Source organism: Myodes glareolus, chromosome 3 (assembly GCF_982192425.1).
Source record: "Myodes glareolus chromosome 3, mMyoGla1.1, whole genome shotgun sequence".
NCBI classification, from domain to species: Eukaryota; Metazoa; Chordata; class Mammalia; order Rodentia; family Cricetidae; genus Myodes; species Myodes glareolus.
The window spans coordinates 5,976,288-5,996,266 of NC_142028.1; the positions used below are offsets into that span (position 1 = coordinate 5,976,288).

Consider the following 19,979-nt stretch of genomic DNA (forward strand, 5'->3'; position numbering starts at 1 on the left):
CGTGCTTTTCTGGAGACCATTCTGCAGTCTCCTGCGCCCACCTATCCCTGTGTCCCTCGCCATGTTGTTTTCACAGTGTCTCAGCGGTTCTGCCACACAGACAGGCTCTTGGGTGATCCAAGAGGACGTGTGTATTAAAACCTGGTGTCCTGTGGTCTCCCTGGACTGACAGCTCCGAGTGGAGGTGACATCCGAGGTAGGTGTCTTCCCCTTGGGGGAAATAAAAGTCTGTGTGAAGCAGCTGTGAAGACCTGACTTTTAAAGAACGATTTTGTTTTCTTTGCTGTAGACCTTTTTTTAACAGGAAAGATCCTGGGTCTTGTGACATTCGTTGTTGAGAGTAGATGGGTGGATTTGGGAGCGTAGCCGAGTTGAGGTCCATATATTTGCCGATCATCTATAGACAGCTCCTAGTTAAAAGAAGCCAGCATTTTATCTCTGTCAGCGTTCCGTCATTTATTGCTAGGACTGTTAAATACAATACCTGCTCTAGTTGGTAAATTGAGATTATAATAAAAAGGACACCAAATCTCTGCTTAATCTGATGCTGTAACTAAGGCCAAAACTATGGCTCAGTAGCAGTCCTCTCCTGGAACACAGTACCTCCAGACAAGCAGGCAGGCCCCAAGCCCTGATAAGGCTGTCATGAAGGGCTGCATTCCAACCTCGTCAGCTTCTGCCAAGATGGGTGGATTCCAGTCCTAACAGGCTTCATGAATTTCTAATACACACGTTTTCCATCGAGATGTCCTTAGAGATGAGATACTGGCTGTGCTGGCTGGGTTGTGTGTTAACTTGGCACAGAGTCATCAGAGGAAGGAGCCTCAGCTGAGGAAATGCCTCCTTGAGATCCAGCTGTAGGGCTTTTACTCATCTAGCCATCAGTGTGGGAGGGCCCAGTCCATGGAGGGTGGTGCCATCCCCGGGCTGCTGGTCCTGGGTTCTATAAGACGGTGGGTTGAGCAAGCCAAGGGAAGCAATCCAGTAAGAACCACCCCTCCATGGCCTCTGCATCAGCTCCTGCCTCTGGAATCCTGTCCTGTTTGAGCTCCTGTCCTGACTTCGTTCAGTGATGAACAGCAATGCTGAAGTGTAAAACAAACACACTCTTTCTCCCCAACTTGCTTTTTGGGTCACGGTGCTTTGTTGCGGCAAACCCTGGCTAAGACACTGCCTAGAAGGTGAATGGTAGGGAGGCCACTGCCTCCTGACAGGCTCTGGCGGGTCTCACTGTGGGGAATGTGGGAGGCTCTGTCCTTGCCTCCCTTGCCCACCGTCTTTGTTGAGACAGGTCCTCGCGTGTGAAGAGCCATCCTTGAGCTTGCGCTGTAGCTAAGGGTCACCTTGAAACCCTAACCCTCCAGCTTCTACCTGCTGAGTGCTGGGTTCACGGCTGTTTCATGCAGCTGCGGAGGTTGGCACACTACACAGGCGTTCTAGGAGCCGAGTCGGCAGTTTCTCACAATATGCCCCAGTCGGAAAAGATTCGTGAGAACACGAGAGACCGTCTCCAGGCTCCGGCCGTGCATTCTACTCACTGTTCTCTTCTCGGCCTTGCCTTCAGTCTACCGTGTCATTATTAGGTCTTTGAAAAAGCCTGTCACATAATTTCCCTTTGGATACGGTTTCCTAAGACCAAATGTCATTTATCGCTATACGATTCTATGTTTTCAGAAAAGGCGCCTGTCGTTTCGATCTCGCCCACCTCCTTTTCCATCTGTTGTTTTCCACACACGGCTGCCCTCAATCTGCGCTTCTCCTGCCTCAGCCTCCTGAGCACTAGGACTAGAGGTGTGTGCCGTTCTGCCTAACTAATTCGTCATAGCTACTGCAAAAAGCATTATGGGAATATTATTTTGCTATTTTTATATTTTACTCATGTTTTTTGAGACAGGGTTTCTCTGTGTAGTCCTGCCTGCCTGTCTTGGAGCTCACTCTGTAGACCAGACTGGCCTTGAACTCACTGAGATTCACCTGCCTCAGCCTCCTGAGTGCTAGGATTAAAGATGTGCGCCGTCACACCTGGTTGTCACCCTATAAATAATTTTATATTATTACATTTTCTTTTAAAAATGATGTGTGTATATATATATGTATATATGTATATGTATATATATATATATATATATATATATATATATATGTCTGTGTGTGGGTGTGTGCACATGAGTGCAATCTTGGTAGAGGCCATGGAGGGCAATGGATCCCCGGAGCTGGAGTTAGAAGTGGTTGTGCATGCCTGATACGGATACTAGGAATGGGGCTTGGGGCTCAGCAAGAGAAGTATGCCCTCTTAGCTGCTCAGCACCCCTCTAGCGCTTATTCCATGTTCATAAGACTCACGGACCAAGATCCATGCCAACACTGATCTGCCGTTGTTCAACATTTACTTTATTAGCAATTCTGTGTAACTGTGAATGTAGCATTTTTGATACATCAGCTTATTCCCTTAGGACACACTTTTACATTCTCATGCCAACATTTAAAGTGATTAGATAAGACATCATGTTGTTTACTTGGCTGTCCTCGTTGAAGTCTTCCTGTCAGACATCATGGTCATAGTGAGATGAAAATGGAAGTCTCTCCTTTGTCAGCGCAGCTCTTGTTGGGTGGTCCCACGGGCGGACTGAGTGTGAACTGCACTAGGCTCAGAGAACAGATGTGAACAGTTGTGGGAGAGTCTCTTCCTATACTGTGAGGCTGTGTCTTTTCCGAGGCACCTTCTGATTGGTTTAATAAGGAGTTGAACGGCCAGTAGATAGGCGGGAGAGGATAGATGGGATTTCTGAGGAGGGAGAGGGGAAGAGGAGAAGGAATCTAGGTGCGTGGAATTTACCAGCAGACTTGAAGCAAGTAGGACGTGCTGTACTGAGGGAAGGTAAAGAGCCCCATGGCAGAATTACAAACATTTGGGTTACTTAAGTTGTAAGAGCTAGTTGGAAACAAGCCTAGACTAAAGGCCAAGATTTCATACTTAATAATACGTTTCCGTGTCATTCTTTTGGGGCTGGATCCAAAGACAGTCTGACAAGAAAGCTTGCTACCGTGAATGTTCCACACAGACACAATCCAGTTTCTTCCTTGCAGTACGCGGTTTTCATCTCTGCAGACTCTCTGAAGTCTTTCACTTCCTGTTAGCTTTTACCAGCCAGCAAGGACCTTCTGGACGTCAGGCCAGGGTTCAAATCCTGATAGGAGCAATTGAGATCAGTGCAGAGACCCTCAAGGGATCTTGGAAATGAGCCCATGCCTTGCAAACCTCTCTTGGTATTTTAGAACCTTAACTGGCCACGCGACACTCTCTGTGTACACTGATGCCCATGTTACGGAGTTTGTAGGCGTGTCTGTCCTTCCCCGGTGATGCCAGCATAGCAGTGCAGTTTCTCCGTGGGTGTTATGTGCTCCATTCTGAGAAACGACCGAAAGCCTTGACTTGTGGAAGTTAGCGTTCTCACATGGCATCTGCAGGTGGTTACTTAGACATCTTTTAAAAAAATAAATGTATTATTTATTTATTTTAGTATCACACTATTCCTTTGTTATGTCTACCTGTTTAAAAAAATGATTTCTTTTGCATATATTAAAGGAGGTCTCTGAGAGAACCCACACGCCAGTCATTAGCAAGTGCTTGCTTGTGTTCCCAGACGGTCTGGCGTGTGTATGGAAGAGCTGTTGAGGAAGTCTCTGGAGGTGTTGCTGGCAGGGGCTCAGGCACTGGTGGCATTGTGCTCTGGTGGTGACATCTGATTGTGAGGTATCTGTGACACCCATTGTCGCTTGTCTCATCATCTTAGCAACTAGCATTTATTTGAGCACTTGCTTCATGCCAGGCTCTGCCATGCCAAAGTTATTAAACGTGTTTCCTAATCTAGACCATTACTGCAGGCATCATTATTGTGCTCACTCTCCACATAAGGCAAATGAGGGCCCAGGGTTCACTATTTGCATAAATTTTGGCAAAGAGTTGATTCGTGAACTGGTATCCTCGCTAATATTTGGATGAATCTCAATTCTCGTTTATTCTTTTCCCCTTCCCCTCCCTGCTCCTCCTTCTCCTCCTCTTCTTCATTCCTCTGCGCTGGCGATCAAAACCAAGGCCTCCTGGATGCTCGACAGATGCTCTCCTGGTGAGCTATACACACCCCAAGTCCTGAGCATATGCTTTACAATATTCCAAAAGCTGATACCTTGTGTTCATCGTGAACACAATGCTTCTGACTGCAGCATCCTTGATAGGTCTTGCAGGGCCGAGATGCTCTGGTCAGAAGAAAGTATGAGGAGTGTCAGTATGTCTAGAACTGTGATCCTACAAACTAGGTGGGAGAATCTTTCTCACCATTAAAAATTAACTCTCCAGGTTATCATGACAAAGTGATGGGTTTCATTATAGTCATATCATACATGTATGTCATGATACTTGGTTCTCATTCATAGGCCCCCATTCTCTCCCATGCCCCATTCTTCTGCTCCAGGTTTTCTTTTTTTCCCCAGAGGTAATTCCAACTTCTTTCTTATCACAGATAGTCCACTGCTTTCTCCATTTCCCACCTCCCTTGAGATCACTTCCTCCCCTCTCGTGAGCCCTCTTTTTAATTTCATGATGCACACACATGTGCACACACACATGTGTATAGTATGCATAGTTTCCAATCTGTGTTCTGGATCAGTGGTTAAGAACACTTTATGTGTAATCTTGAGGACCAGGGTTTGTATCCCAGCAACCACAGAACCAGACAGGTTTCCTGCACACACCTGTAATCCCAGCTCCAGGGGCCAGGGGTGGAGACAGGAAGCTTGCTGGAACTTGCTGCATTCCAGCCCAGCTGAGAATGAGAGAGCCTCCGCCTCAGGGAGAAACCTCGCCTAAAAGGAAAAAGTAGAGGGTGAGCAAGGAGGGAACCTGCCACACTCTTCCGTCCATTGCACGCACACACAGACACACATCCAATAAATAAATAAGTCCTTAAATCTAGGTTATGCATGTGAAGTTATGCATGTGAAGAAGATGTGGATTTAATTCTCAGCACCCATATGGGGGGTCTCACAAATGTCTGTAACTCTAGTCCCAAGGGATCCAATACCCTCCTCTGGCCTCTGGGGGCACCAGGTATGCATGTAGTGCCCAGGCATACACACAGGCAAAACATTCACACATATAAAATAAAATTCGTGTTCAGGAGAGAGGTGTGCATTGCTGCTGCTTTGCAGAGCCCATCCCGCCCCTTGCTCAGGAGAGAGGTGCGCATCGCTGCTGCTGTGCAGAGCTCACCCGGCGCTGTGCTCAGGAGAGAGGTGCGCATTGCTGTCCCCCAGCCACTCCCGAATCTGGGTGTGCAGACAGCCATAAAACCCATGTGGCAAATTATACAAATTGATGAATTTGATATATTCTTTTGAAAAATCTTTTGTGTATTTGAAGTTATTAAAACAACAGCAGCAAACAAACCGAGAATAAGTAATGTCTGCAGTTGAGACCTGTGTGCTGGTCAAGGTTTGTGTGAGCCCCATCTCCCAGGCTGTGCCCACATCTATCCGCGTGGTAGATCTTCACTGTCAACCTGAGCCTCGGAGACACACCCAGGCATGTGTTAGGTGTTTCCAGAGATGACTGTGGAGAGGAGACCCACTCTGAATGTGGCGACTCTATCCTATGATACTGAGTCTCAGATTGAAGAAAAGAGGGAAATGAGACAGATGACTGATCACAATGTTCCCCCAATCACAGGGACCTTTTCAGTACAGGTCTTGTGAACGGGCTGTACCACCACGAGGAGGACTCAAATCTCCAAAGGTAAAAAGGAGGCAACCTTAGCAGAATCTGCAGCATTAAGGGTAGATTCAAGAGGGCCTGGAAGTGGCCAGTCTGTCTGGCTCCCACTCCTCCATTTCAGGGAACTGTGTGCTGCAGAGTTCTGTAGCGGTTGAGACCTCACTTTAGTGTGAAGCAGAGAACCCACATTTGGGACCCACCCGGCTAGTAGCCACGGCTACTCTTCTGCATTGGCCAAATGTGCAGAGGTCCAAAGGATGAAAATCACATGCCTGACTCTTGGTCCACCGGGGTTCCAGTTCCCATCACAATGCCCCAGCGGCTAACATGTGAAGAGTCCACCACATCTGTGGTGCTTAATGCTGGGTAACATGGATGGTCGACAGGACACAGAATACCTGGGACAGAGTATAGAATATAGACCCCTGGGCACGCCTGCGCAGAGTCTTTTAGATTAGGTAACTGAGGAGGGAATGTGGACAGCGCATCTCGGACCAGACTCCGGGATGAGGGAAAGCAAGAGGAGAAGCATTCATGTCTCTCCGCTTCCTGACCAAGTATCATGTGGTCAGCCATCTTGTGCTTCTGCTGCCACGGCTTTCCTGCCATCATGGTCTGCAGCCTCACACCGTGGGCCTAAACAATCCTTCCATTCTTAAGTCATAGCGATGTGGAAAGTCACTGATACAGCATCCTTCCTCAGAGCTGACTCCCTCATCTGTAGAGGCCTAGAGGAGACAAGATTAGCATTTTAAATGGGACTGGGATAGCGTGTGATTGTACATTCCTTCCTTCCCTTTTTTCCTGAGGGTGGTGACAATTTCTCATTATGCAGCACAGGGTGGCCTAGAACTCCTGATTCTCCTGCCTCAGCCTCCTAAATGCTGGAATTGCAGGTGTGTGCCATCATGCTTGTGCCTACGTATGTGTTGTGTGCGTCCTGTGTTCACATATACATGTGTATTTATGTGTATATGAGCCAGAAGTCAGTGTAAACTATCTTTGAGTGCTCTCTGCCTTGGTTTTTTGAGATGTACCTAGATCAGCTAGACTGGCTTGTCAACTGGTTCTGGTGTCTTTCTGATCGCTTCTTTCCCAGTGTAGATATGTGTTGTCATCCCCGGGATTTTATGTGGGTCCTGGGGATTCAAACTCATCTCCTTACCCTTGTCTGGTAGTCTGTTTACCAGCTGAGCCATCGCCTCAGTTAATTTTAACAAGAAGAAGCCAAAAGCCCAAAAGTGGTCCTTGATGATTTATTAAGCAGTCAAATGTGTAAATTCGGTATAGCATTGTTGAAAGAGAATGACTTTTTAATTCTATAGTTTATATGAACCTCATAAATCAGACTGCTCAGTAAGCCAGCTGTATTTTTAAAATTATATTCATTACAAGGGAAAGAAGAGAGGAAAACAATTCATGACACATTCAGTGATGGGACTATAGTGATATTTTGTTTGTAATCTAACAAAACTTGTCTGAAGATCAGAGTGCAGAGCTACGCCACTGGTTAGCCATAGAGGCCAGGCAGTGATTAAAGGCACACACCTTTAATCCCAGCACTTGGGAGGCAGAGTCAGATGAATCTTTGCAAGTTCAAGGCCACTCTGGGCTACAAGAGATTGATCCAGTCTCAAAGAGAAACAGCCAGGCAGTGGTGGCTCACACCTTTAATCCCAGCACTAGAGAAGTGGAGCCATATGGCTGGGCAGAGAGACGAATATAAGGCGGGAGGAGAGAGAGCTCGGATGCGTTCTGGGGATTCAGTCTGAGCATGCAGTCTGAGGAGATGTTGTAGAGGTAAGGACTATGGCTGACTGCTCTGCCTCTCTCAGCTTTCCCCTCCTAAATCTCCGACTCTGGGTTTTGTTATTAATGCCAATTAGAATTCATGCTACAGGGGACACCTAGTGAATCCTTCATAACTCTGTCCAACTGATCACTGAATTGGATTCTTTACTGGAAGTTCATTTTTAATACATTCAATACCTGTGAATAAATGTCTCAGATATTACACTCTGCCTGATTTATTGCCTCTATAGATTTTTAGGGCCGGTGACTGCCACTTTTGCCGAAGATTCATGGTTTTGGTGGCACAGGAGACTGACTGTCATCTGGTTAACCTTGTATTCTCAACATCTACTCTTCATTTGAGATTATAACCATAAAATATTTATTAGCTGGATGGTGATGGCACAGGCCCTTAATTCCATCACTAAGGAGGTAGAGGCAGGTGGATCTTTGTAAGTCCCAGACTAGCCTGGTCTACAGAGTGAGTTCTAGGACAGTCAGGGTTATACAGAGAAACCCTGTCTCAAAAAACAAAACAAAAAAATTAAATAAATATGAAAACCACAAAATATTATTTTATCAGTCCATTATTTAAATTGTGGTACTAGAGCTAAAGTCCAGGGCCTGTTTGGTCAGTGTTCTGCCCCTGAGCCACACACCAGCCCTCAGGACCCCATGAAGGGTGAGTAAGTCAGATGCTGATCACTCTCAGGATATTTCTAGTGCAGTGAATCAGCCTGGAGTGTCATGGATGTGGTTCTGGGGTAAAGTGCTCACTGTGGCTGAGGCCCAGGACCTATGTAAATCTGGGCATCATGATAGGCACAGCTAACCCATGTAACTGGGGTTTGGACATGTGGTGACCCTTAGCACTCTCTGGACAGTTAGCTAGCTGATGGTAAGCTTCTGGTTCAGTGAGAGATCCCACTTCAAAACAAACAAATGCCCCTCAAACTTCCCACACAACAGCAACAAAACAGCAAGGTGGAAAAGTAGCTGAGGAAGATATCCTGATGCCAAACTCTGGCCTCTACAGTTGTTCATACAGTATGTATATGTATACATACATACATATGTATACCACATATGTAACACACACAGAGTACAGAAATAATAAGAGACACATCTATGTAACACACACACAGAGTACAGAAATAACAAGAGACACATTCATGTAACACACACACACAGTACAGAAATAATAAGAGACACATCCATGTAACACACACACAGAGTACAGAAATAACAAGAGACACATGTAACACATACAGACACACACACACACATAGAGTGCAGAGATAAAAGATAGACACATCCATGTTACACACATACACAGAGTATAAAGGTGCCTCAGGAAGATGGTGTCATACCCTAGGCAACTGGATTTCTATCCTGGACCTCTTGGTTTTTAGGAGACCCTACTCTGGGTCAAGGCTGATTTCACTAGGAACCAGAACTCTGGAACCCAGCCTGAGGCTTCATCAGTTTGTCAGCGTAAATATTCATCCCCTCATTTGTTCAAGTCACCCTGCCTGTGTTAGGGAGCCTTCGGGATTTAGGTCAATAGCTGTTAAGTGTGGATTGGATGTTAGCAAGGACCATCACAGAACACAGCATGCAAGTCCCCTAAATAACAGGGCCATCAATCACCTCAGAGTTAGGACTCAGGGCCCATCTTTTGGAGGGTTCCCAACACTAACACCACGAACATGGACAGGATGACTCCCATCATGGATAGGGAACTTACTAAATTCCTGTTTTCTGTGGGCTCAGGTGGAACGAGGGGAAGGGGGAGAGGCAGTGAGAGTGCACGCACACGGTCAGCTTCTTGCTGAGTCCCGGAGAAGTGGGCTTTGTCCCGCACTGAGACTCTGCCCTTCCCTGATTGTTCTTTGCTACCTCGGAGGTTTCCTAAACACCTCTCTGCCCCAACCATCTTTGAACTATAAGGCAAAATGACACCACTAAACTCTGCATTTTGGTCAGCGGCAGTTTGGCTTATGCCCTTGCCCCTTCTCTGTCTGCTTTCCCACATCCCTTGCTCTATACTGATTGCTTGGGCAGCATTTTTTATTTTTATTTTTTTATTGAGTGACTAGTATCACGGTCACCACGGTGTTCACCTCGTCCACGCTTCTTCATGGTAGCACAAACACTTCTAAAACGGCGCTCTAAGAGTTAGACAGACACGCAACAGAGGGGACACCCACGACTTGTGTCCCGCCTCCATCTCCGGGGCTACAAGGGCTGCCACCTGCTCCTGCAGCTGGAACCCACAGTTACCTTCACTTGGAGTTACAAAGCTCAGCCCTGCTGAACCTTCACTGGCAACGGTGAACCACTGACGGTCGCCAGGGTGGTCACCGCGGCAGCTGTGGCTGCTGGATCCTTTTACCCCACCATGAACTTGAGAAAAACTGGACCCAAGAACACACTCCACAGGAGCGCTCCCTCATTCCCGCCTCCCTTTAGCTCCTCTTTTTCAACTGTGTGTCTTCCACAACCCTTCCTCCTCTCAAACAACAACTTGCCCACCCAAATATACATCCACCCCAACTCCAGCTTTCCACCGTCAGGGGTCTTCCGGCCTCTGCACCGCGCGAACACCTCAGTGGCCTCTGTCCGCCAGTGCTTTCAGGCTCATGATCTCAGTCAGACGGGTCACTGCGCTCCAGGTCCCGCCCCATGCAGAGCTCTTCTGCGCCCTCTTCCCAATCGGTGTCCCTCAAGGCCGGTTCCACCCAGTCCCTTCCCCCAGTCCCTCTAGATTGTTGCTTTGCACCCCCGGGCCGCCCCTCCAAGAACGCTTCGAGCCCGGAGCCCCTGTCCCTGACCGGCCGTGTCCCCGCCGCCCCTGCAGCGCCGCCCAGCGTGGTTCCTGAGCCTCTGACCGGGCGGCTTCAGGGTGGCCCGTCCTCCGGGAGCTGGCCCCGCCCCGGACCCGCTCCGCCCCCGGCCGCCTAGGCTTGATTGGTCGCGCGCCCCCCTCCCGGGGCTCCTCCCCGCCCCCTCGGTCCGTGGGCACCGCCACCTGGTCCAGAGAGTCCCCCGAGGGGACTTAGAGGCTCCGCTCGAGCCGGGCGCGCACTGTGGGGCCGCGGAGGGAGCGCGGGCCAGGGAGGAGGAGCGAAGGTGTAGGACAGAACTTCGCCAGGAACAGGAAACCTACGGCAGGGCAGAGGCGGCGACGGCGGCGCGGGGCCATCGCGGTGTCCCCAGCAGTGGCCTCGCTGCTGCGCGCCAGGCTGAGCCGTTCGGACTCCTTGGACCCCACTTTTCTGAGCTCACCGTTGCGCGCAGCGGAGACAGCGGGGACGGCTACAGGAGCGTGAAGCAGCATGTCTGACAAAATGTCCAGCTTCCTCTACATTGGGGACATCGTGTCCCTCTATGCGGAGGGCTCAGTCAACGGCTTCATCAGCACCCTGGGGTAAGCAGGACGCGCACTGGGTAGCGCCAGCCTGTCCCGGTCCCGGTCCCTCCCGCGCGCCGTGTCCGGGGTCTGCGCCTGGGGCAGCCCCGGGTTCCCTAGATCCCCGCGCGCAGGAAGCCGCGAGCGCTTCTCAGCAACTTCGTAATCTTCAGCCCGAGACACATCCGAGAAGAGGAAGTGGTTCGCACGCCCCGGACAGGCCCCGCGAGGCTGCCTTCCCTGGCGTCTCCTGCCTTGTTTTGACTAAAATGTGTGTTTTCTCCTTGTCTTCCCCACTGCCCTTCTCAGCGCGCGGTTGGAAAGGAAAGAGCGGTGGATTGAGGTCCCTGGCGTTGGCCAGGAAAGTAGGCGATGTCGCACAGTGCTAATGTGACTGTCCGGCTCGAGGAGATCACCAGCCCCTCTTCGCTGAAGTAATTTCCTTTTGGCCTTGCCAAGGGAAGACTCACCCCTTTGACTTTGCCAGAACTGGCCTCGTGGGCAGCCGGGTTCTAGAACTTGTATCTTCTTTTCCTTTTTCCATCTCCTTAGCCTAATGAAGGGAACAGTTAGGCAGGCTCTCGAGGTTCGAGTTGGCGTTTTAATTGGGGAAATACATATGTATATCCTACAGAAAACCAGCGTGCTGGTTAAGTAGAACCTTTTCTGATTTCTAGAAATTTCCTACACGGTGTGCTTGCAGATGCATAGTTAACTGTGCCCTGCGATGTATTTTAGTACACAGGTGGTTTTGGGCTACCTTTAGACTGTCTAATCTGGGAGTCTTGAGGCTGGTGACCGCTCGCTGTTAAATTTTGGAGTCCTGTCCCCTGGGCTGTGAGGGAGAGCTTTTCGGCGACAGTGTTGCCTGCCTGTCCTTCCCTGGAATTTGCAGTTCCTGTTCTTCCGCATGTCCCACAGACTTCAGGGAGGAAGGAAGTTTTAATTGCCTATCTTGTTCATCTGTGTTACTCCTGAGATTGAAGTGTGGAAGAATTTAGGCAAGTGTTTCCACTGGGTCGAGTTGTTCTGAGAGAATTCATACCCCAAGTGCAGTTTGGGTCCAGGATAGGGCTTTGCCGATGAATTCTGTCAGACTTGCTCTTGGGCCTTGGCAGACATGGAAGGTGTCTGCCAGTTAGTAGCCAACAAGAGGGTCTCTAGAAACAGGAGGTTTGGGCTGTAATCCTCACCCTTTGACTTGCAAACCTTATGTCCCTAGCCGGGATAGGAAATCTATCTGTGCTTCCATCTTCTAGGTCTAAAAGTGGGACCCAGGGACTCCATAAGGGGGCAGGGAGCAAGGAGATGAGAGGCAAAGTGCTTAGCACGGCAGAGCTGTAATGACCGCATTCACCAGGTAATGAGCTGATGCAGTAATTAGCACCACCCAGACTAGGCAGGAGTTCAAGGGCTAGGATGGACTCTGTTTTTGACCCGGCAAGGTGGGTAACATAGGAAACAAACACTGGAAGGGTTGGCGTGGTCAGCTTCCACAGCCGTGGCGTTGTCTCTAGGCGCTGTTGAGACCAGAAGTGACCAACTCAAGAAGCAGAGAGCACTTGTGTCCAAAGCCAGAACTTGTGTCCTCCTGCCTTAGACTCCTGGCTTCCACATTCCAACTCCAGGCAGAAGAATGAGCGTGAACGCTGTTACTGTGGCCTGCACGGTGGCGCCTTGTGCTCAGTGCTTTCTTGCTGCTGATGTGGAAGTCAAGTTTCTTTAGAATGTGCTCGCAGAATGTGTCATTCCCTAGTTGCGAGATAATAGTGTTGAGATGACTGGCAAGGCAGAGTCCAAGTTGAAGACGGTCTTGGACATGCTGCCCTGGGTGGAGCTTGTGGCTCTGATTGGATAGCTGTCTTTTGAAGTGGACTTCTCGGAGGCTCAAGGAAGGTCATAGAACTGCAGAGGTCAGGCAGTTAGTGTGATTGACCCTGCACTCCAGTGTCAACAGGCTTTCAAAGGTCGGTTACAGAAGTCATTGCAATGTCCCCTGATAGAATTTTCTGGCCCTTGGTGAATGATGTTCAAAGGGCACTCCAGGCCGGCCCAGTGACGTGGACTTCAGTGGGTTCTGTGTGAGTTTAAATCTAATGAAGTAAGACACAGTAGAAAGGTCCTGTGGCATCTTACGTGACAAACACGACGTCTTTATATCTGGTGCTGTTTGGAAAAGCCTGCTATTTCTTTCACATCTGGGCAGTATCTAATAATGTTCACTCTGACATTTTAATTGCCGTGTCAATACAAACAACGTTGTATGTGAGATATGCAAATTATGTAGAAATTTCAAAGATGCTTCCAGAAACTGCATGGCACATCTCATGAGGCTTAAGTTCCAAGGCAAATCATCCCATTGATTTTTAAAAATTAATATGTAGTTTGATAACTAGGGATTCTGTCTTATAAAATATTTTTTTTTCAAAATTCAGGAGTGAGACGTTTCAACTACTGAGAAGTAATTACTCTTAATTTTGTGATGGCTTGATTAAGGTTGCAGAATATAGGGCCAGCCAGTGTTCCATTTTTATAGAAAAGTACTTGAGATTTTCAGTTGAAAGGGGGGAACTTGTTTGTCCTCACAGTTTGGAGGCTTCAGTTCTACAGTCTATGGATTCTGTTGCTTTGGAATGACAGTGGCATAGTATAGATGGCAGGTGCCCGTGAGCAGGGGCACAGGGTTAGGGTGTGCTCCCAGTGACTCACCACCCTGTGTGTATGCGCACGTGCATGTGTGTCTCTGTGTGTGTAAGTGTGCATGTGTATGTATGTGTGTAAGTGTGCATGTGTATGTATGTGTGCACGTGTGTATATGTGTGTAAGTGTGCATGTATGCAGGTGTATGTGTGTGCATGTGTGTATGTGCATGCATGTGTGTGTAAGTGTGCATGTGTATGTATGTGTGTGCTTGTGTGTATGTTTGTAAGTGTGCATGTGTGCATGTGCATGTGTGTGAGTCTGCATGTGCATGTATGTGTGTGCATGTGTGTATGTTTGTAAGTGTGCATGTGTGTATGTGTGTGCATGTGCATATGTGTGAGTCTGCATGTGTATGTATGTGTAAACATGTGTGAATGTGTGTAAATGTGCATATGTGTATGTGTGCGTGCATGTGTGTGTAAGTGTGCGTGTGTGTGTGTGCTACACATGTGGAGGACAGAGGCTCTGCTGGATAGATTTTGTCACCTTAGGGCAAACTACAATCACCTAGCAAGAGGCAGTATCAGTTAAAGAATTGTCTCTGTCAGATTGGTCTATGGGATTGGTCTGTAGGGAATTTTCTTAATTAATGATTTATGTGGGAAAGCCCAGTCCACTCTGGGCAGAGTCAACCCTGGGTAGATAGTCCTGGGGAGCGTAAAAAAGCAGGTCAGACAAGCCTGGAAGAGCAAGCCAGCCGGGAAACAGCATGTCTCAGTGACTTCTGCCTCAGTTCCTGCCTCCAGGCTTCTGCCTTGAGTTCTTGTCTTGACTTCCCTCGAAGATGTAACCTGTAAGTCACGTACACCCTGGTAACTTTCTAGTTAGTGTTACATCCCACACCAGGAAAGTAAGCTAAGACAGAGGCCTTCCCCTTGGCCCTGCCTAGCAGGGACGGGAGATAAGGACAGCACCCGTGACACATGGGCCTTTAGGGGACGGACCGGGACAGTTATGATTTTGTAGGTTATTTTTATTGTTTGTGGCTAGGCATGGTTAATTTTTTTTAAAGTTTTCTTTAAATTAGCTTATAAAGAGTTAGGCTTCATTATGGTATTTTCCGAACATTTTTGTTTGTTTCTCTTTCCCCATTCTTCTCCCTTCCCCTCCCTCCATGGTGCCCTTTCACCCACCCCCTTTCATGCCAGTGTGATCTTTTCATGCATGGTTTCAATGTGTAGGACTTTATTTATTTTGGGTAATCAGAAGGGTGTATTCCCAAGCCAAATAGAATATTTTAAAAAGTCTTTTATCTTATTTTATGTGTATAGGGGTTTTTGCCTCATGTATATCTGTGTGGCACGTGTGTGCCATGCCTGTGGAGGTCAGACGAGGTCACTGGAATCCCAGAACTGGAGTTGTGGATGGCTCTGAGCTGCCATGTAGGTGCTGGGAATTGAACCCCGGTCCTCTGCAAGAGCAGGCCTCGTCTGTGGAGCCTCACAAGTGACATCTTGCCTAAGTGGTTGTTGAAATATTCCTTCCTCATCATGGGGTAATTGTTAGAGATTTTCACGCCGTCAGAGCGGAGCCACAGCCTTGTCTCCTTGTCTCCAAGCTGCTGACCTCTGCTCACAGGCAGAGGAGAGCCTTCCCCGTGGACTTCCTCACCCTTCTGCTCCTGTGTCTGTTGTCTTGGGCCCGCTGCTAATCAGCACGTGACCCTGCTCCTGTCAGTGCCTCTTCGCACGCACGTCAGCCTCAGAAAATGTAGTTCTCTCTGTGAGTGCCACAGCGCACACGCGGGGTTCAGTTCACTCTTTCCTGGCAGTGGGACAGGTCCCAGGGAGGGAGCTAGTGCTCACCAACCATCCCACTGGCCCTTCAGGTGGTGGCAAAGTCCCTGGAACACTGCAGTCCTGGCGCTCCCCTGTAGACCAGGCTAGCCTTGGACTCACAGAGGTCTGTCTACCTCTGCCTGCTGAGTGCTGGCTTTAACAGCGTGTGCCACCACACCCAAACTGATGTTTCTTAATGTAAGTTTTTATCTAAAAAGCTGTATAAGATACCCTTGTATTGACTTAATGGGAAACCCACCTTACATCCTAGATTGTGTATATATTTTGAGTGAATGGATTTTTTTCTTTTTTTAGTGATATCTTAAGAGTTATAGTTTTCTCTTCTTCTTCTTCTTCTTCTTCTTCTTCTTCTTCTTCTTCTTCTTCTTCTTCTTCTTCTCCTTCTCCTTCTCCTTCTCCTTCCCCTTCCCCTTCCTCTCCTTCTCCTTCCTCTTCCTCTTCCTCTTCTTCTTCTTCTGCAAGGAGAGATTGAAAAAACACTGTGTAGTTTCCATTGCAGTTAATTGGTCGTCTGGTTTTCCATTTTTTCTATTATAAGCCCTGCTCTCCCCACATCGATGCCACAGCTCTTAGTAGATACTCATGTTTCTGACTGCATCCATAGTCAGGTGCTCTGAGGGTGGGGGTGAGGTGTAGAGTGTAGAGTGGGGTGCTGGGGCGGTGGCAGGGTTGCAGGGTGGCGGGTTAATGGGGTGCTGGGATAATGGGATAGCAGGGTGCTGGGATAGCCGGGTAGTGGGGTGCTGGGATAGCAGGGTAGTGGGGTGCTGGGAAAGTGGGCTAGCGGGGTGCTGGGATAGCGGGGTAGCAGGGTGCTGGGATAGCGGGGTAGCAGGGTGCTGGGATAGCGGGGTAGCGGGATGCTGGGATAGCGGGATAGCGGGGTGCTGGGATAGCGGAGTAGCAGGGTGCTGGGATAGTGGGGTAGCGGGATGCTGGGATAGCTGGGTAGCGGCGTGGTAGGGTGGCAGTGTGGTAGAACCAGCTGCAGCTTGTGCTTCCTTCCCTGTCCAGTCACAGGGTTTCTGATTAGGAAGTGAAAAGGTGTGTGTGTGTGTGTGTGTGTGTGTGTGTGTATGATTGCATTCAGACACATGTGCATTTGTATGTGTGCATTTCAGCCATTGCTATCCTACCAAGAACCTAGACTACATGACCAGTCAAGGGCAGAGTTGATAGCTACACATTAAGGTCTTAGAAAGCTGCCAGGTGATCAGCGGTTGGCACTCTGACCTCCATCAATCCTAGTGGTCTCTTAGAGTGGCAGGAACACTGGGGCCCGTATTTTATCTCTTGCTTTATTTGGCCAGTTCAACTAACACTTCTCTTCAGTTGTTACGTGTTCACGTGTTCAGTGCGGGACATGAGATGCATCCACTTCTGATTCCTCCGTGAGTGGACATGAAAATGCAGGTTGTGTTGCTCCAGCCATGGCCCCTTGCATTTCTAGTTCTTGGTTTAATTTTTCTTTACTGTTGTTTAGTTTTTAATGCTGTCGACATAGGGTCTCCCTGTGTGGTCTCAGGCTGGCCTCCAATCAGCAGTGGTCCTCCCAGCTCTGCCTCACAAGTCTGGGAAGGAAGCAAGAGCCTTTATGTCCTACCAGATTTTTTTTTATTTTAATTTGTTAATCACTCTTTTATTTTTTGGCATTTAAAGATGTGTAGGTTTCTTTTAAAATTTTTACTTAACTGTTATTCCCATTATAATTTTAAAAATTGTTCCCATAGCAAAACTGTAAGCAGTAGACTTTGTTCTTTGCCACAAACATGCAGATATCCTGGCTTTTCTCAATACGCCTTTAAAGATGAAAACAATTTCACATTTATTTATTTATATGTATGTGCGAGTGGTATATGTGTGTCCATACACCATGTGCTTGCCCGATGCCAGTAGAGACCAGAAGAGGGCACAGGATCATCAGGAACTGGAGCTTTAGATGGTTGTGAGCCACCAGCTGGGTGCTGGGACCTGAACCTGCATCCTCTGGAAGAGCAGCCATGCTCTGACCACCGAGTCATCTCTCCAGCCCTGGGTCCGGAGAGAGACGACATCACAGGCTTCTCTTTCTCAGGGCTGGAGGGCTCTGCAGCTCTTCTGCAGCTGCTCCCTTGGGGCTGTTCCCGTGTGAGAAGTAACAGGGTGTGTAGACAGAGGACTACGGACCTAAACCCACACACCATCACAGGCACAGGGCATGCCATCATAGGCAGATGTGTGACTACGGACCTAAACCCACATACTACATCACAGGTACGGGGCATGCCATCATAGGCAGATGTGTGACCATAAATTTATATGGCAGGTTTACAGGGCAGACAATAGCTATAAATTTCACTTAGTTAATTAATAATTAATATATCTTTTGAGACAGGGTTGTTATAGTCTCTGAGGATTCTCTAGTTTCTTATTACTCTTAATGAACAGTATTTACTTTGAAAAATATAAACAAAGTATTTTCCCGGTCACAGTCAGTGGAGGAAAACCTCAAATTAGAGAACATAGCTGCAGTTATTATTTAAGCTTGGATATTAGTTGCTGTTAATGTTTTAAACGTGGAAAATGTTTGTCTGACCAGAAATGCTGAGCAGTTATAACATCTGATTTATTAAGCAAATGTGCAGACTGCCTTGTTTTCAAAGCTTGTTCTGCAGGTGAGACATATACTTCTGTGCATGGCTCATTGGTTGCATTAGTAATCGTCCCGCTAAGCACAAGATTGCTGCTGACTGAACCAGCGTCTATGACTTCAGTTTGGCAGTGTTTTGTTGGCGTGTGATTGAAATCAACCAGGAGTGTTTTAGTTGACTGTTTCTGAAATGGGGCAGTGAGTGCTCTCCAAATTATAATCAATAATTGTTAGAATAGCTGTCACATAGAGCATTACCTGTCTACAGATCTTCATCTTAAATTGAGAATGAGTTAAAATGGCAGAATGTTCAGAATAAAAAAAATCTTTAATGATAAAATTGGAAATACGTTATCATGAAGCACGTTTATGTGGCCGCCCTGATAAAGTGCTTAACGCTGAAGTACCCTGTGGATTGGTCGATTAGCTCATTTGTTTACTCTTCATTCATTCATTCATCCACTCACTTGTTGTTGTTGAGCCTTTTTGACAGGCTAGGCTTTCCTGCTCAGGAGATAGTGTAAATCCTTAAAAGCTGGCTTCCCAGGCTGGGTGATGGTGGCACACGCCTTTAATCCCAGCATTTGGGAGGCAGAGACAGGTGGATCTCTGTGAGATCAGCCAGGGCTACACAGAGAAACCCTGTCTTCAAAACAAAATCAAACCAAATCTGGCTTTCCTCTGAGAACTTGCAGTAACAGGGATCCGTGGGGACACGAACACTTCCAACACCTTTGCTCTCAAGACTAGAAACCAACAAGTACTTTTGTGTCTTTTGAAGCCTTTTGGTCCCAGCACCAGACAATTTCCAAGACAGAGCGAGAACACTATGAAGTCTAGTAGGTGTTTAATGAACAGCTGTAGATGAATTTAGTAACTAGCAACAGAGATGAGCTACGAAGGGCCCTTTCAAATGTCACGAGGAGGCTAGAGACTATGTTGCCAGGAATTGGGAGAGCCACATTTCTTCCTGTTCTGCTGGTCCAACCTGGTTGAGGGGGCTTCAAGGAGGAGCTGCAGAGTGAGCTCAACTTTCAGGCTTACCACGACGGATGGGCATTTGTGTCCTGGTGATACCCACAGCCGATGGCACATTCTTCACATTGTCTTGTTTCATTTCTCAAAAATCAGTGAAGATTTGCTATTGATTTGAGTAGCTCTAAAGCTCACAAAGCGAACATTCTGATGTTGTTGAGACCAGCAGAGATAAAAGAGTAGTCTGAACGTATGTTCCACGCTCCACCCAGGAGAGAGGTTTGAACTTGGTTCAGACCTTCTGTGACTATCCTGCCGCCTTCCAGACACTGGAGTGTATGTTGGGTTCACAGAGCCTGTGGCGATGATGCTGGAGCCAGAGAGCCTGACCGGGAAGGAGGGATGCTTTTAGAGAGAGAGTGCTCACCCTGTGGATTCCAGGCTTCTCCCCTCTCTCAGTCTCCAACCCAGGGCTGCGTAGCCCTTGCTGTCCCTGTAAACTGCCTCCTATTGACTGTCTCCAGCTTCTCTGGAAACTTTGGGAAAAAAAGAATTCTCATCTAAAATGATTTTATTTTAAGGTAGAATTTCATATTGTGGCCCAGGCTGGTCTGGAATGCGATATGTAGTGCAGGCTGGCCTTAAACTTGGACTCATCCTCCCGTGAGCTGGGAGTATAGGTGTGCATCACCACACCTGGTTTAAAGTCATTCGTAATTATTTTTAACTCACAGTTCCCCTGCCCCTCTCCTTCCTGCTCGGTTTTGCTATTTCAAAGAGTGACCAAGGTCACAGATTCGCCTAAACGCAGGGGAGGGCGAGGGAAGTCAACACGGCATAATCTAAGCTCACATCTCAATTCTTAGAATTCAGACACACGTTACTGAGTGAGGTCCTATC

General features: G+C 47.9%; 1 protein-coding gene and 1 long non-coding RNA gene across 2 annotated transcripts in view; one reads left to right on the forward strand and one right to left on the reverse strand.

The window, feature by feature from the left end:
• Positions 1–2,370: 2,370 nt before the first annotated feature.
• Positions 2,371–10,982, reverse strand: LOC125399226 (uncharacterized). Its single transcript, XR_007231652.3, has 3 exons — positions 10,850–10,982; positions 4,753–4,863; positions 2,371–4,257 (listed from the first exon to the last, which is right to left on the reverse strand). It is a non-coding gene; the product is annotated as an uncharacterized LOC125399226 (long non-coding RNA).
• The window catches only part of Itpr2 (inositol 1,4,5-trisphosphate receptor type 2), a 422,198-nt gene continuing 413,070 nt past the window's right edge, over positions 10,852–19,979 (forward strand). The window contains exon 1 of the mRNA XM_087903959.1: positions 10,852–10,991. Within this exon, the coding sequence (XP_087760085.1) occupies positions 10,900–10,991 (92 nt within the window). The 5' untranslated portion in view covers positions 10,852–10,899. The remainder of the gene's footprint in view (positions 10,992–19,979) is intronic.